Source organism: Oncorhynchus clarkii, chromosome 33, assembly GCF_045791955.1.
Source record: "Oncorhynchus clarkii lewisi isolate Uvic-CL-2024 chromosome 33, UVic_Ocla_1.0, whole genome shotgun sequence".
NCBI lineage: Eukaryota > Metazoa > Chordata > Actinopteri > Salmoniformes > Salmonidae > Oncorhynchus > Oncorhynchus clarkii.
Genome location: NC_092179.1, coordinates 25,545,413 through 25,563,902, shown reverse-complemented (window position 1 = coordinate 25,563,902; position 18,490 = coordinate 25,545,413). Strand labels below are relative to the sequence as shown.

Below are 18,490 nucleotides of genomic sequence, written 5' to 3'. Positions count from 1 at the left end.
AAGCAGTCATAATGCTTAGAGAAGTCAGATAATCCAGAATAGTAAATGTCGACTAACCTTCTGAAGGAATCTGGGATGGTGTGTTTCTGGGAATATTCCTGTTCAAGAAAAAAGTATTTTTTTACTTACATTAAATATTTCATAATCAAACATGGCAAGTTAACAGTAAGACAAAGGCTATCAAACAATGTGCGCTTTGTCTTGAAGTTCTTGACCGGTAATCTACTTTGTACACATATGAAGTGAGTTTGAGGGGGTAAGAGTTTAGGGTAGGGACATCCCAAGGATTCCGGATAGCAGGGGTTAAACCAAGGGTGAGCTACTCTGGTACTGATGAGAAGCAGGGTGTGCAGGATTTAGTGGGAAAAATATCAAATTGGGCTGCGTGTGTAAATGCAGTCTTAGTAAAAAATAAAATAATAATCAGACAATACAGGTGAGTTTACAGCAGCTGCCCATTGTTGTCTAATCAGGCTCTGATTGGTTACAGATTGTCTGCTACACACAACATATAAATACACAAGTCTTTTCTCCTCACTTCATCAGTACTGTTCATTGGGTGTCATGGCTGCTCATACTGGCTCAGGGTAAGATGGTGGCAAGAGCAATGTTACTTTCATCACATTGAGTATGTTGTTTAACGTTCAACCTCTGTCTGTAGGTGCCTCCTTGCTTTGCTGAGCTGTTCATTGTTATCCTTATCAACAAGGTAAGAGCAACATTAAAGTACTGTTTGCTTGAATTGTTTTTGGATGTTTTATTTTTATCTGAAGTTAATATTTCGTTTGTTGCTTCCCCAGTTTATAGGACCGTCTTTCTCCACCCTCTTCGAGCACGGCACTAGTCGTCTATGAGCACGGCACTAGTCGTCTATGAGCACGGCACTAGTCGTCTATGAGCACGGCACTAGTCGTCTATGAGCACGGCACTAGTCGTCTATGAGCACGGCACTAGTCGTCTACGAGCACGGCACTAGTCGTCTACGAGCACGGCACTAGTCGTCTACGAGCACGGCACTAGTCGTCTACGAGCACGGCACTACTCGTCTACGAGCACGGCACTAGTCGTCTACGAGCACGGCACTAGTCGTCTACGAGCACGGCACTAGTCGTCTACGAGCACGGCACTAGTCGTCTACGAGCACGGCACTAGTCGTCTACGAGCACGGCACTAGTCGTCGACGAGCACGGCACTAGTCGTCGACGAGCACGGCACTAGTCGTCGACGAGCACGGCACTAGTCGTCTATGAGCACGGCACTAGTCGTCTATGAGCACGGCACTAGTCGTCTATGAGCACGGCACTAGTCGTCTATGAGCACGGCACTAGTCGTCTATGAGCACGGCACTAGTCGTCTATGAGCACGACACCCGTCGTCTATGAGCACGACACCCGTCGTCTATGAGCACGACACTAGTCGTCTATGAGCATGGCACTAGTCGGAGCGACACCGACAAGCATACGCTGCCCCTCTCTCCTCCTGAGACTGAAGGCTCTATTCCCGTTCCATACCGACTAGCTGGTGTCAGCTCCAGCAGGTTCAGGAAGAGCCTGAAGCCTGTCTTTCCAGGGTGGAGAAGACCCTTTAGTGCACCATTGGTGCCCTGGCTCTATCAAGATTCCTTGGCATGAGCAGAACAACCACATTTTATTTGTCACATACACATGGTTAGCAGATGTTAATGCGAGTGTTGGCGAAATGCTTGTGCTTCTAGTTCCGACAATGCAGTAATAACCAACGAGTAATCTAACCTAACAATTTCACAACAGCTACCTTATACACACAAGTGTAAAGGGATGAAGAATATGTACATAAAGATATATGAATGAGTGATGGTACAGAACGGCATAGGCAAGATGTAGTAGATGGTATCGAGTACAGTATATACATATGAGATGAGTAATGTAGGGTATGTAAACATATTAAGTGTCATTGTTTAAAATGGCTAGTGATACATTTTTCCATTATTAAAGTGGCTAGAGATGAGTCAGTATGTTGGCAGCAGCCACTCAATGTTAGTGGTGGCTGTTTAACAGTCTGATGGCCTTGAGATAGAAGCTGTTTTTCAGTCTCTCGGTCCCAGCTTTGATGCACCTGTACTGACCTCGCCTTCTGGATGATAGCGGGGTGAACAGGCAGTGGCTTGGGTGGTTGTTGTCCTTGATGATCTTTATGACCTTCCTGTGACATCGGGTGGTGTTGGTGTCCTGGAGGGCAGGTAGTTTGCCCCCGGTGATGCGTTGTGCAGACCTCACTACCCTCTGGAAAGCCTTACGGTTGTGGGCGGAGCAGTTGCCGTACCAGGCGGTGATACAGCCCGACAGGATGCTCTCGATTGTGCGTCTGTAAAAGTTTTAGTGCTTTTGGTGACAAGCCAAATTTCTTCAGCCTCCTGAGGTTGAAGAGGCGCTGCTGCACCTTCTTCACCATGCTGTCTGTGTGGGTGGACCAATTCAGTTTGTCCGTGATGTGAACGCAGAGGAACTTAACTTTCTACCCTCTCCACTACTGTCCCGGCGATGTGGATAGGGGGGTGCTCCCTCTGCTGTTTCCTGAAGTCCACGATCATCTCCTTTGTTTTGTTGACGTTGAGTGTGAGGTTATTTTCCTGACACCACACTCCGAGGGCCCTCACCTCCTCCCTGTAGGCCGTCTCGTCGTTGTTGGTAATCAAGCATACCACTGTAGTGTCGTCTGCAAACTTGATGATTGAGTTGGAGGCATGCATGGCCACGCAGTCGTGGGTGAACAGGGAGTACAGGAGAGGGCTCAGAACATACCCTTGTGGGGCCCCAGTGTTGAGGATCAGCAGGGTGGTTATGTTACCTACTCTCACCACCTGGGGGCGGCCCGTCAGGAAGTCCAGTACCCAGTTGCACAGGGCGGAGTCGAGACCCATCAAGCTTGATGACGAGTTTGGAGGGTACTATGGTGTTAAATGCTGAGCTGTAGTCAATGAACAGCATTCTCACAGGTATTCCTCTTGTCCAGATGGGTTAGGGCAGTGTGCAGTGTGGTTGCGATTGCGTCGTCTGTGGACCTATTGGGGCGGTAAGCAAATTGGAGTGGGTCTAGGGTGTCAGGTAGGGTGGCGGTGATATGGTCCTTGACTAGTCTCTCAAAGCACTTCATGATGACGGAAGTGAGTGCTACAGGGCGGTAGTCGTTTAGCTCAGTTACCTTAGCTTTCTTGGGAACAGGCTTCAAGAGGGCCACCATTGTTCATGTGGGAACAGCAGACTGGGATAAGGATTGATTGAATATGTCTGTAAACACACCAACCAGCTGGTCTGCGCATGCTCTGAGGACGCGGCTGGGGATGCCGTCTGGGCCTGCAGCCTTGCGAGGGTTAACACGTTTAAATGTTTTACTCACATCGGCTGCAGTGAAGGAGAGTCCGCAGGTTTTGGTAGCGGGCCGTGTCAGTGGCACTGTATTGTCCTCAAAGCGAGCAAAGAAGTTGTTTAGTCTGTTTGGGAGCAAGACATCCTGGTCCGCGATGGGGCTGGTTTTCTTTTTGTAATCCGTGATTGACTGTAGACCCTGCCACATACCTCTTGTGTCTGAGCCGTTGAATTGCAACTAATTTGTCTCTATACTGACGCTTAGCTTGTTTGATTGCCTTGCGGAGGGAATAGCAACACTGTTTGTATTCGGTCATGTTTCCGGTCACCTTGCCCTGGTTAAAAGCAGTGGTTCGCGCTTTCAGTTTCGCGCGAATGCTGCCATCAATCCACAGTTTCTGGTTTGGGAATGTTTTAATAGTTGCTGTGAGTACGACATCGCAGATGCACTTGCTAATAAACTCACTCACCGAATCAGCGTATTCATTGTTGTTTGAAGCAATGCGGAACATATCCCAATCCACGTGATCGAAGCAATCCTGAAGCGTGGAATCAGATTGGTCGGACTAGCGTTGAACAGACCTGAGTGCGGGCGCTTCCTGTTTTAGTCTCTGTCTGTAGGCAGGGAGCAACAAAATGGAGTCGTGGTCAGCTTTTCCGAAAGAAGGGCGGGGGAGGGCCTTATATGCGTTGCGGAATTTAGAATAACAATGATCCAGGGTTTTACCAGCCCTGGTAGCACAATCGATATGCTTATAGAATTTAGGGAGTCTTGTTTTCAGATTAGCCTTGTTAAAATCCCCAGCTACAATGAATGCAGCCTCAGGATATGTGGTTTCCAGTTTACATAGTCAAATAAAGTTAGTTCAGGGCCATCGATGTGTCTGCTTGGGGGGGAATATATGCGTCTGTGATTATAATCGACAAGAATTCTCTTAGTAGATAATGCGGTCAACATTTGATTGTGAGGAATTCTAAGTCAGGTGAACAGAAGGACTTGAGTTCCTGTATGTTGTTATGATCACACCACGTCTCGTTAACCATAAGGCATACCCCCCCGCCCCTCTTCTTACCAGAAAGATGCTTGTTTCTGTCGGCGCGATGTGTGAAGAAACCAGCTGGCTGTACTGACTCCGATAGCGTGTCTCGAATGAGCCATGTTTCCGTGAAAACAAAGAACGTTAGTCTCTTATGTCTCTTTGGAATTCTACCCTTGCTCGGATTTCATCAACCTTGTTGTCAAGAGACTGGACATTGGCGAGTAGTATGCTCGGGAGCGGTGTGCGATGTGCTCGTCTCCGGAGCCTGACCAGAAGACCGCTTCGTCTGCCCCTTTTACGGCGTCGTTGTTTTGGTTCGCCGGCTGGGATCCGATCCATTGACCTGGGTGGAAGGCAAAACAGAGGATCCGCTTCGGGAACGTCGTATTCCTGGTCGTAATGATGGTGAGTTGACGTTGCTCTTGTACCCAGTAGCTCCTCCCGACTGTACAGTGCATTGCGAAAGTATTCGGCCCCCTTGAACTTTGCGACCTTTTGCCACATTTCAGGCTTCAAACATAAAGATATAAAACTGTATTTTTTTGTGAAGAATCAACAACAAGTGGGACACAATCATGAAGTGGAACGACATTTATTGGATATTTCAAACTTTTTTAACAAATCAAAAACTGAAAAATTGGGCGTGCAAAATTATTCAGCCCCCTTAAGTTAATACTTTGTAGCACCACCTTTTGCTGCGATTACAGCTGTAAGTCGCTTGGGGTATGTCTCTATCAGTTTTGCACATCGAGAGACTGAAATTTTTTCCCATTCCTCCTTGCAAAACAGCTCGAGCTCAGTGAGGTTGGATGGAGAGCATTTGTGAACAGCAGTTTTCAGTTCTTTCCACAGATTCTCGATTGGATTCAGGTCTGGACTTTGACTTGGCCATTCTAACACCTGGATATGTTTATTTTTGAACCATTCTATTGTAGATTTTGCTTTATGTTTTGGATCATTGTCTTGTTGGAAGACAAATCTCCGTCCCAGTCTCAGGTCTTTTGCAGACTCCATCAGGTTTTCTTCCAGAATGGTCCTGTATTTGGCTCCATCCATCTTCCCATCCATTTTAACCATCTTCCCTGTCCCTGCTGAAGAAAAGCAGGCCCAAACCATGATGCTGCCACCACCATGTTTGACAGTGGGGATGGTGTGTTCAGGGTGATGAGCTGTGTTGCTTTTACGCCAAACATTGAAACTTTTTTGTGTTGCTTTTACGCCAAAATTGAACTTTTTGGCAACAATGCAAGACGTTATGTCTTGCATTGTTGCCAAAAAGTTCAATTTTGGTTTCATCTGACCAGAGCACCTTCTTCCACATGTTTGGTGTGTCTCCCAGGTGGCTTGTGGCAAACTTTAAACAACACTTTTTATGGACATCTTTAAGAAATGGCTTTCTTCTTGCCACTCTTCCATAAAGGCCAGATTTGTGCAATATACGACTGATTGTTGTCCTATGGACAGAGTCTCCCACCTCAGCTGTAGATCTCTGCAGTTCATCCAGAGTGATCATGGGCCTCTTGGCTGCATCTCTGATCAGTCTTCTCCTTGTATGAGCTGAAAGTTTAGAGGGACGGCCAGGTCTTGGTAGATTTGCAGTGGTCTGATACTCCTTCCATTTCAATATTATCGCTGCACAGTGCTCCTTGGGATGTTTAAAGCTTGGGAAATCTTTTTGTATCCAAATCCGGCTTTAAACTTCTTCACAACAGTATCTCGGACCTGCCTGGTGTGTTCCTTGTTCTTCATGATGCTCTCTGCGCTTTTAACGGACCTCTGAGACCATCACAGTGCAGGTGCATTTATACGGAGACTTGATTACACACAGGTGGATTGTATTTATCATCATTAGTCATTTAGGTCAACATTGGATCATTCAGAGATCCTCACTGAACTTCTGGAGAGAGTTTGCTGCACTGAAAGTAAAGGGGCTGAATAATTTTGCACGCCCAATTTTTCAGTTTTTGATTTATTAAAAAAGTTTGAAATATCTAATAAATGTCGTTCCACTTCATGATTGTGTCCCACTTGTTGTTGATTCTTCACAAAAAAATACAGTTTTATATCTTTATGTTTGAAGCCTGAAATGTGGCAAAAGGTCGCAAAGTTCAAGGGGGCCGAATACTTTCGGAAGGCACTGTACAGTCGGGAGGAGCTACTGGGTACAAGAGCAACGTCAACTCACCATCATTACGACCAGGAATACGACGTTCCCGAATAAAACCTAAGATTACCTGGGGTACCAATGTAAGAAATAACATGTAAAAAAATAAATACTGCATAGTTTCCTAGGAACGCGAAGCGAGTCGGTCATCTCTGTCGGCGCCGGAATGTTTCCAGGAACCAGCAGTAAGGTTCTGATATCTTCTGAATAATCCAGGTTTCTTGTTGGCTACAACATGGTTCTTCCCAGGCTATGGGTGGTGTCTGGTTGGAGTCTTCCCAGGCTAAGGGTGGTGTCTGGTTGGAGTCTTCCCAGGCTAAGGGTGGTGTCTGGTTGGCGTCTTCCCAGGCTAAGGGTGGTGTCTGGTTGGAGTCTTCCCAGGCTAAGTGGTGTCTGGTTGGAGTCTTCCCAGGCTAAGGGTGGTGTCTGGTTGGAGTCTTCCCAGGCTAAGGGTGGTGTCTGTTTGGAGTCTTCCCAGGCTAAGGGTGGTGTCTGTTTGGAGTCTTCCCAGGCTAAGGGTGGTGTCTGGTTGGAGTCTTCCCAGGATAAGGGTGGTGTCTGGTTGGAGTCTTCCCAGGCTAAGGGTGGTGTCTGGTTGGAGTCTTCCCGGGCTAAGGGTGGTGTCTGGTTGGAGTCTTCCCAGGCTAAGGGTGGTGTCTGGTTGGAGTCTTCCCAGGCTAAGGGTGGTGTCTGGTTGGAGTCTTCCCAGGCTAAGGGTGGTGTCTGGTTGGAGTCTTCCCAGGCTAAGGGTGGTGTCTGGTTGGAGTCTTCCCAGGCTAAGGGTGGTGTCTGGTTGGAGTCTTCCCGGGCTAAGGGTGGTGTCTGGTTGGAGTCTTCCCAGGCTAAGGGTGGTGTCTGGTTGGAGTCTTCCCAGGCTAAGGGTGGTGTCTGGTTGGAGTCTTCCCAGGCTAAGGGTGGTGTCTGGTTGGAGTCTTCCCAGGCTAAGGGTGGTGTCTGGTTGGAGTCTTCCCAGGCTAAGGGTGGTGTCTGGTTGGAGTCTTCCCGGGCTAAGGGTGGGGTCTGGTTGGAGTCTTCCCAGGGTGTATTTGTCTGGGTACCATCAGTATGGTCACTACATGGCTACTAGGTAAGGTTGTTACATCTTTCTGATGTAGCTTTAACACTTTTCTATTCCTGGCTCAGCAGCTCTGTATTAACCTGGATCCTGATATCATTAGGCTATGATGCTCTACACCTTTGAATAAATTACTTTAAAATGTTTTTGTCTGGCTTGCTTTGTCCATTTAAATGGTACATTTGACTTAAGTATGGTTTATGCTACCTGTAGCCAATCAGGAAAAGGTCTGAAACTGTACTCTACCTCCATTGGACAAACAGAGGCTGTTGATGGTCAAGTGTCCAGTCCTGTTGTGGTCACTCCTGTGAGATACAAAGATGGGGAAGGGGTCAGTAGAAGCTCTACAGCCTCCATCATATTTCACCTTTCCTGTGTTGTTGGGTAAGGGAAGGGGAAACACGACTATTGAGATGCAGCCCTATGATGTCAGAGTGCTTTCAGTGATGATGGTTCCTCCAGGATTGGCTTCCAAGCCCAACGTTGACCATTAGTGGGGGAAATGCAAACTGACACAAGCTCAATGTTTAGGGGCAACTTCATTCTACTTGGTGCGGCAGTGCAGAGCTCACCTGTAGAGCAGTTCCAGGGCCACAGTGTCTCCATAGTCATGGGAGAGCAGGTTGACCCTCTGCTCTGTCAGACCCAGGTGGGACACCAATGCCTCCACAACACTGGCCTGCTCAAAGATGGAGTAGCGGTGGGGCCTCTGTCAGGGGGAAAGGTCAGTCTAGGTGAGCACCTTAGCTAGAAAAAAATTTGCTTATTTGGATTTTTTAAAGATTGTTAATGCAATTTTCCTACTGGTCTACTTTCCTGTAGTGTATAGGTTAGCATAACTTGCCTTTCCTCCGTTATTGGCAATTGTTTGCTTGCTTTGTCATTACAGTTGTACACAATAACCCACAAACAGTGTCGTCTCTCTCCCTGGTAGATTCCCTTGCATTCTAACCGATGCCTCAGACCGTTTCACCCCGAACTAGCCCACAATTCAAGTCTGTCATAGCCTGCGACTCACAGGCTTGTCACTGAAGCCAAAACCAAGGAAGTCCAGAGCAATGACACGGTTAAAGCGCCGATTCAGGGGCTCCCATATCTGTAAGACAGAAACAGATCTGGCATTCAGACACCTGTCCAGATACCTGGGTCATGTTCATAAGGCATACAAAAATACCTGAATCCAAAAAGGGATGCTTGTTTTCATATCCGGTTGCAAAACCATTTGCTACGGTGTGCCCTATTGAACATGGCTCTGTTCACAATATACCATCTGAGAGAGTGTGGAATAAGAATTATCCCAGCAAACCAATTGATCTGTGCATAACATTTTGTAGATAATCCCCTTTCTCTCATCAGCTTACCTTGTACCAGTCCAGGCTGGAGGTAGGGAAGCCATGGAGGAGAATGACCACATCAGAGCTGCCTACAGCACCATAAGTCTCTGGTAGAGGGAAAGTAAAGCATACACATTGTTCCTCACGTACCATGACCTGCTACACGCACCACGAAAATATGTTACATCGATCAAAGTAAAGGGCTAAAACTGCTGCTTGGAACTTGTCATTGCAAAGTGCAAATGATGACTGATCTGAACATGGGCTCCAACTTCTAGCAGTCCACTGTTCACTGTACTGATGAAGGAGACACTAGATGGCTACAGTAGTCTGTACTGATGGAACCACTAGATGGTTACAGTAGTCTGTACTGATGGAACCACTAGATGGTTACAGTAGTCTGTAATGATGGAACCACTAGATGGTTACAGTAGTCTGTACTGATGAAGGAGACACTAGATGGCTACAGTAGTCTGTACTGATGATGGAACCACTAGATGGCTACAGTAGTCTGTACTGATGGAACCACTAGATGGTTACAGTAGTCTGTACTGATGAAGGAGCCACTAGATGGTTACAGTAGTCTGTACTGATGGAACCACTAGATGGTTACAGTAGTCTGTACTGATGAAGGAGCCACTAGATGGTTACAGTAGTCTGTACTGATGAAGGAGCCACTAGATGGCTACAGTAGTCTGTACTGATGAAGGAGCCACTAGATGGTTACAGTAGTCTGTACTGATGGAACCACTAGATGGTTACAGTAGTCTGTACTGATGAAGGAGCCACTAGATGGTTACAGTAGTCTGTACTGATGAAGGAGCCACTAGATGGTTACAGTAGTCTGTACTGATGAAGGAGCCACTAGATGGTTACAGTAGTCTGTACTGATGGAACCACTAGATGGCTACAGTAGTCTGTACTGATGAAGGAACCACTAGATGGTTACAGTAGTCTGTACTGATGGAACCACTAGATGGCTACAGTAGTCTGTACAGATGGAACCACTAGATGGCTACAGTAGTCTGTACTGATGAAGGAGCCACTAGATGGTTACAGTAGTCTGTACTGATGGAACCACTAGATGGTTACAGTAGTCTGTACTGATGAAGGAACCACTAGATGGTTACAGTAGTCTGTACTGATGAAGGAGCCACTAGATGGTTACAGTAGTCTGTACCGATGAAGGAGCCACTAGATGGTTACAGTAGTCTGTACTGATGAAGGAGCCACTAGATGGCTACAGTAGTCTGTACCGATGAAGGAGCCACTAGATGGTTACAGTAGTCTGTACTGATGAAGGAGACACTAGATGGTTACAGTAGTCTGTACTGATGAAGGAGACACTAGATGGTTACAGTAGTCTGTACTGATGGAACCACTAGATGGTTACAGTAGTCTGTACTGATGAAGGAGCCACTAGATGGTTACAGTAGTCTGTACTGATGGAACCAGTAGATGGTTACAGTAGTCTGTACTGATGAAGGAGCCACTAGATGGTTACAGTAGTCTGTACTGATGAAGGAGCCATTAGATGGTTACAGTAGTCTGTACTGATGAAGAAGCCACTAGATGGTTACAGTAGTCTGTACTGATGGAACCACTAGATGGTTACAGTAGTCTGTACTGATGAAGGAGCCACTAGATGGTTACAGTAGTCTGTACTGATGAAGGAGCCACTAGATGGTTACAGTAGTCTGTACTGATGAAGGAGCCACTAGATGGCTACAGTAGTCTGTACTGATGAAGGAGCCACTAGATGGTTACAGTAGTCTGTACTGATGGAACCACTAGATGGCTACAGTAGTCTGTACTGATGGAACCACTAGATGGCTACAGTAGTCTGTACTGATGAAGGAGCCACTAGATGGTTACAGTAGTCTGTACTGGTGGAACCACTAGATGGTTACAGTAGTCTGTACTGATGAAGGAGCCACTAGATGGTTACAGTAGTCTGTACTGATGAAGGAGCCACTAGATGGTTACAGTAGTCTGTACTGATGGAACCACTAGATGGCTACAGTAGTCTGTACTGATGGAACCACTAGATGGTTACAGTAGTCTGTACTGATGAAGGAACCACTAGATGGTTACAGTAGTCTGTACTGATGAAGGAGCCACTAGATGGTTACAGTAGTCTGTACCGATGAAGGAGCCACTAGATGGTTACAGTAGTCTGTACTGATGAAGGAGCCACTAGATGGCTACAGTAGTCTGTACCGATGAAGGAGCCACTAGATGGTTACAGTAGTCTGTACTGATGAAGGAGACACTAGATGGTTACAGTAGTCTGTACTGATGAAGGAGACACTAGATGGTTACAGTAGTCTGTACTGATGGAACCACTAGATGGTTACAGTAGTCTGTACTGATGAAGGAGCCACTAGATGGTTACAGTAGTCTGTACTGATGGAACCAGTAGATGGTTACAGTAGTCTGTACTGATGAAGGAGCCACTAGATGGTTACAGTAGTCTGTACTGATGAAGGAGCCATTAGATGGTTACAGTAGTCTGTACTGATGAAGAAGCCACTAGATGGTTACAGTAGTCTGTACTGATGGAACCACTAGATGGTTACAGTAGTCTGTACTGATGAAGGAGCCACTAGATGGTTACAGTAGTCTGTACTGATGAAGGAGCCACTAGATGGTTACAGTAGTCTGTACTGATGAAGGAGCCACTAGATGGCTACAGTAGTCTGTACTGATGAAGGAGCCACTAGATGGTTACAGTAGTCTGTACTGATGGAACCACTAGATGGCTACAGTAGTCTGTACTGATGGAACCACTAGATGGCTACAGTAGTCTGTACTGATGAAGGAGCCACTAGATGGTTACAGTAGTCTGTACTGGTGGAACCACTAGATGGTTACAGTAGTCTGTACTGATGAAGGAGCCACTAGGAGCCACTAGATGGTTACAGTAGTCTGTACTGATGAAGGAGCCACTAGATGGTTACAGTAGTCTGTACTGATGGAACCACTAGATGGCTACAGTAGTCTGTACTGATGGAACCACTAGATGGTTACAGTAGTCTGTACTGATGAAGGAGCCACTAGATGGTTACAGTAGTCTGTACTGATGGAACCACTAGATGGTTACAGACTGATGAAGGAGCCACTAGATGGTTACAGTATTCTGTACTGATGAAGGAGCCACTAGATGGTTACAGTAGTCTGTACTGATGAAGGAGCCACTAGATGGTTACAGTAGTCTGTACTGATGAAGGAGCCACTAGATGGTTACAGTAGTCTGTACTGATGAAGGAGCCACTAGATGGTTACAGTAGTCTGTACTGATGAAGAGCCACTAGACCACTAGATGGTTACAGTAGTCTGTACTGATGAAGGAGCCACTAGATGGTTACAGTAGTCTGTACTGATGAAGGAGCCACTAGATGGTTACAGTAGTCTGTACTGATGAAGGAGCCACTAGATGGTTACAGTAGTCTGTACTGATGAAGGAGCCACTAGATGGTTACAGTAGTCTGTACTGATGAAGGAGCCACTAGATGGTTACAGTAGTCTGTACTGATGAAGGAGCCACTAGATGGTTACAGTAGTCTGTACTGATGAAGGAGCCACTAGATGGTTACAGTAGTCTGTACTGATGAAGGAACCACTAGATGGCTACAGTAGTCTGTACTGATGAAGGAGCCACTAGATGGTTACAGTAGTCTGTACTGATGAAGGAGCCACTAGATGGTTACAGTAGTCTGTACTGATGAAGGAGCCACTAGATGGTTACAGTAGTCTGTACTGATGAAGGAGCCACTAGATGGTTACAGTAGTCTGTACTGATGGAACCACTAGATGGTTACAGTAGTCTGTACTGATGAAGGAGCCACTAGATGGTTACAGTAGTCTGTACTGATGAAGAAGCCACTAGATGGTTACAGTAGTCTGTACTGATGAAGGAGCCACTAGATGGTTACAGTAGTCTGTACTGATGGAACCACTAGATGGTTACAGTAGTCTGTACTGATGAAGGAACCACTAGATGGTTACAGTAGTCTGTACTGATGAAGGAGCCACTAGATGGTTACAGTAGTATGTACTGATGAAGGAGCCACTAGATGGTTACAGTAGTCTGTACTGATGAAGGAGCCACTAGATGGTTACAGTAGTCTGTACTGATGGAACCACTAGATGGTTACAGTAGTCTGTACTGATGAAGGAGCCACTAGATGGTTACAGTAGTCTGTACTGATGAAGGAGCCACTAGATGGTTACAGTAGTCTGTACTGATGAAGGAGCCACTAGATGGTTACAGTAGTCTGTACTGATGAAGGAGCCACTAGATGGTTACCACTAGATGGCTACAGTAGTCTGTACTGATGAAGGAGCCACTAGATGGTTACAGTAGTCTGTACTGATGAAGGAGCCACTAGATGGTTACAGTAGTCTGTACTGATGGAACCACTAGATGGTTACAGTAGTCTGTACTGATGAAGGAGCCACTAGATGGTTACAGTAGTCTGTACTGATGAAGGAGCCACTAGATGGTTACAGTAGTCTGTACTGATGAAGGAGCCACTAGATGGTTACAGTAGTCTGTACTGATGAAGGAGCCACTAGATGGTTACAGTAGTCTGTACTGATGAAGGAGCCACTAGATGGTTACAGTAGTCTGTACTGATGAAGGAGCCACTAGATGGTTACAGTAGTCTGTACTGATGAAGGAGCCACTAGATGGTTACAGTAGTCTGTACTGATGAAGGAGCCACTAGATGGTTACAGTAGTCTGTACTGATGGAACCACTAGATGGTTACAGTAGTCTGTACTGATGAAGGAACCACTAGATGGTTACAGTAGTCTGTACTGATGAAGGAGCCACTAGATGGTTACAGTAGTCTGTACTGATGAAGGAGCCACTAGATGGTTACAGTAGTCTGTACTGATGAAGGAGCCACTAGATGGTTACAGTAGTCTGTACTGATGAAGGAACCACTAGATGGTTACAGTAGTCTGTACTGATGAAGGAGCCACTAGATGGTTACAGTAGTCTGTACTGATGAAGGAGCCACTAGATGGTTACAGTAGTCTGTACTGATGGAACCACTAGATGGTTACAGTAGTCTGTACTGATGAAGGAGCCACTAGATGGTTACAGTATTCTGTACTGATGAAGGAGCCACTAGATGGTTACAGTAGTCTGTACTGATGAAGGAGCCACTAGATGGTTACAGTAGTCTGTACTGATGGAACCACTAGATGGCTACAGTAGTCTGTACTGATGAAGGAGCCACTAGATGGTTACAGTAGTCTGTACTGATGAAGGAGCCACTAGATGGTTACAGTAGTCTGTACTGATGAAGGAGCCACTAGATGGTTACAGTAGTCTGTACTGATGAAGGAGACACTAGATGGTTACAGTAGTCTGTACTGATGAAGGAGCCACTAGATGGTTACAGTAGTCTGTACTGATGAAGGAGCCACTAGATGGCTACAGTAGTCTGTACTGATGAAGGAGCCACTAGATGGTTACAGTAGTCTGTACTGATGAAGGAACCACTAGATGGCTACAGTAGTCTGTACTGATGAAGGAGCCATTAGATGGTTACAGTAGTCTGTACTGATGAAGGAGCCACTAGATGGTTACAGTAGTCTGTACTGATGAAGGAGCCACTAGATGGTTACAGTAGTCTGTACTGATGAAGGAGCCACTAGATGGTTACAGTAGTCTGTACTGATGGAACCACTAGATGGTTACAGTAGTCTGTACTGATGAAGGAGCCACTAGATGGTTACAGTAGTCTGTACTGATGAAGAAGCCACTAGATGGTTACAGTAGTCTGTACTGATGAAGGAGCCACTAGATGGTTACAGTAGTCTGTACTGATGGAACCACTAGATGGTTACAGTAGTCTGTACTGATGAAGGAACCACTAGATGGTTACAGTAGTCTGTACTGATGAAGGAGCCACTAGATGGTTACAGTAGTATGTACTGATGAAGGAGCCACTAGATGGTTACAGTAGTCTGTACTGATGAAGGAGCCACTAGATGGTTACAGTAGTCTGTACTGATGGAACCACTAGATGGTTACAGTAGTCTGTACTGATGAAGGAGCCACTAGATGGTTACAGTAGTCTGTACTGATGAAGGAGCCACTAGATGGTTACAGTAGTCTGTACTGATGAAGGAGCCACTAGATGGTTACAGTAGTCTGTACTGATTGAACCACTAGATGGCTACAGTAGTCTGTACTGATGAAGGAGCCACTAGATGGTTACAGTAGTCTGTACTGATGAAGGAGCCACTAGATGGTTACAGTAGTCTGTACTGATGGAACCACTAGATGGTTACAGTAGTCTGTACTGATGAAGGAGCCACTAGATGGTTACAGTAGTCTGTACTGATGAAGGAGCCACTAGATGGTTACAGTAGTCTGTACTGATGAAGGAGCCACTAGATGGTTACAGTAGTCTGTACTGATGAAGGAGCCACTAGATGGTTACAGTAGTCTGTACTGATGAAGGAGCCACTAGATGGTTACAGTAGTCTGTACTGATGAAGGAGCCACTAGATGGTTACAGTAGTCTGTACTGATGAAGGAGCCACTAGATGGTTACAGTAGTCTGTACTGATGAAGGAGCCACTAGATGGTTACAGTAGTCTGTACTGATGGAACCACTAGATGGTTACAGTAGTCTGTACTGATGAAGGAACCACTAGATGGTTACAGTAGTCTGTACTGATGAAGGAGCCACTAGATGGTTACAGTAGTCTGTACTGATGAAGGAGCCACTAGATGGTTACAGTAGTCTGTACTGATGAAGGAGCCACTAGATGGTTACAGTAGTCTGTACTGATGAAGGAACCACTAGATGGTTACAGTAGTCTGTACTGATGAAGGAGCCACTAGATGGTTACAGTAGTCTGTACTGATGAAGGAGCCACTAGATGGTTACAGTAGTCTGTACTGATGAAGGAGCCACTAGATGGTTACAGTAGTCTGTACTGATGAAGGAGCCACTAGATGGTTACAGTAGTCTGTACTGATGAAGGAGCCACTAGATGGTTACAGTAGTCTGTACTGATGAAGGAACCACTAGATGGTTACAGTAGTCTGTACTGATGAAGGAGCCACTAGATGGTTACAGTAGTCTGTACTGATGAAGGAGCCACTAGATGGTTACAGTAGTCTGCATCACTGCATGCATCTCAATAATGTAATGAGACGCTAATTAAAGCTATGTTTCTTTATTTCGCCCACATTCATGTGTGACAACTGAACAGGTGAAATAAATGCCTACTCCGCTCCTGTCAATTAAATTGAATTAAATGTGCTTTATTGGCATGACTTAACAGAGTACATATTGCCAAAGCTTACTTTGGAGATTTACAATATTAACCTAATTAAAATAATATTGTCAACATGACAACAGTAACAAAAACAATCAAGTGTCAAAATAACCATACATTGAACAATAACAATGGCATAGAGGACATGTGAAGGTTGGTTGGTCTATCAGACACTGTCCCTCATTTTATGTCAGGCAGCAATGTAGTGCGCTGCCACCCCACAGCTCTCTGCATCCTCCCCCAACAGGGTAGCCTTTTCTCATCAGAGAGGTCTTTGAAACCTTGAATAAGGGTTTCAAATTTGGGGTAATTACACTCAAATTGTTATATATTTTGCTGTGGTTGCACAGCCTTTCCTCTACAGGGAGCCAGGTTTTCCTCTGTCTACCCTTCTCAATGGCAAGGCTGTGCTCACTGAGCCTGTACTTTGTCAAGGTTTTGATCAGAAACCATGCTTAAATAGTTTGCCGTGGTGTTCTGTCAATTTAGGGCCAGATAGCATTGCATTTTGTTTTGTGCTTTGTGTTTCCCAATAAGTAATGTCGTTTTGACTGTTGTAATTTGGTTTATTCTGATTGGATGTTCTGGTCCCGAGGCTTCAGTGTGTTTGTAGAACAGGTTTGTGACCTCAGCCCCAGGAACAGCTGGATGAGGGGACTATTGGCATTGCAGGGCTTGGTAATAATATGAGAGGGGGTCACTGTATTTTAGATGTTTCCAAAACTTAATTGCTCTTTTTTTTAGTTTGTATTATTAGTGGATATTGGTCTAATTCTGCCCTGCGTGCATTGTTTGTAGTTTTCCTCTGGACATGTTGGTGAATCTTACAGAACTCTGCATTCAGGTTTCAATGGGGTGTTTGTCCCATTGGGGGAAATCTTGTTTTGCAAGTGGACTCCACACTCGCTGCCATAAAGTGCAATTGGTTCAATGACACATTAAATTAGTCTTTAAAAATCAGTACAGTGCACTACTATCAGGTATGTGCAGGGGATAGAGAGATGGATTCATAAGCAAGTTCAATTTCAAATGTATGATGTTTGGAGCATATAATCTGAATCAAATGAGAATACACCCTATCCCTCTATTCTACTCTTACTGATGCCAAATCTTACCCCTGTAGAATATATTGTTGCTCCTGAAAGTGAAGAATGCTCCAGCAGAGCGCCAGGTCAGGAGGGCTGGAGACAGTTGGGGAGGAGGGATGTGCAGGTAGACTGCCAGCAGAGGAATGCACAGCAAGCCCACAAGAAGCCACCATTCCCTCATCTTTCCTTTGGTAGGAGGGCCGGTCTCGCATTCCGCAATCTGGAAGACAACACTGGGGTCACGGCACGACATTTAATTTAGGCTACGATCACCCTTTAACATGAATGGTCTATAAGTGCCAGACCTATTGTGTGATAATGTCATGCGACACCCCGCTACTTACTGTCTATTCTTAAATTCTAGAAGCAACATATTCGGCAAAACTAGACTTTGGAATACCGTCAAAATAGTGGGCTACATGTAACCGTCACGGTCTCCTTGCAACAATAGGCTATACTATCATTATGTTTTAAAAATAAAGCATTAGCCTACCTCTTGGAAATGTGTCAATTCTTAACACTAAAATAACACTTCCGCCCGGGGCACTGTCAGTGCTGTACCTACCTACAGCCGAGTCGCGGTTCTGTCATTCCTATGTGCTCAGTGCGTCCGGGTCACCTGGGTAGGTTTCGAACCTTGGCCCAGTGCACTGCATTAATGCAGGGTCGGGGAATTGTATTATTTTGTGGTGTCGCATGGAGAATTGCCAGGGTGCTGAGCGCTAAATCTTCAGGAGCCATCTGTCGGTGTGGATGTCCAATAAGCATGCCAATGATACATGCCACTTGTGTTTGAGGTTTTGTATTCGTGCGCCCCGTTCCAAATGTCCACTTCCATGTAACAAACCGTATACTGATTTGAATATGACTATTACAATCAAAATTACACTAGGGAAGGCTACTCATCGCAGGAATCAATGGAACAGCAGTCCAGAGGGAACGTAAGTTACCTTACTGATTATCAGTGCCATAATCAATATCACTGACTGATTATTAAAATGAGACAAGGCGAAGATGGTATATATGATGATTAAATAATCCTATATTTTTCTTCTCCATGCACGAGGTAATAACCTTGCTGCAGCCATCCAGAGGACGAATTGTTAGTTGCGGGTTACTTTTTTCCGCGTATCTTT

General features: G+C 45.5%; 1 protein-coding gene across 2 annotated transcripts in view; it reads right to left on the bottom strand.

The window, feature by feature from the left end:
* LOC139392644 (mesoderm specific transcript) overlaps window positions 1-18,490 on the bottom strand; it is a 27,961-nt gene extending 9,471 nt beyond the window's left edge. The window contains exons 1-7 of one of the 2 annotated variants that reach the window (XM_071140769.1): window positions 17,920-18,490; window positions 17,382-17,574; window positions 8,985-9,064; window positions 8,642-8,719; window positions 8,196-8,332; window positions 7,870-7,928; window positions 58-98 (exon numbers count right to left, since the gene is read on the bottom strand). In XM_071140769.1, coding sequence (XP_070996870.1) covers window positions 58-98; window positions 7,870-7,928; window positions 8,196-8,332; window positions 8,642-8,719; window positions 8,985-9,064; window positions 17,382-17,535 — 549 coding nt within the window. In that variant the 5' untranslated portion in view covers window positions 17,536-17,574; window positions 17,920-18,490. Of the gene's footprint in view, window positions 1-57; window positions 99-7,869; window positions 7,929-8,195; window positions 8,333-8,641; window positions 8,720-8,984; window positions 9,065-17,381; window positions 17,575-17,847 lie in introns of both variants that reach the window. The other variant, XM_071140770.1, reaches the window with a different exon arrangement.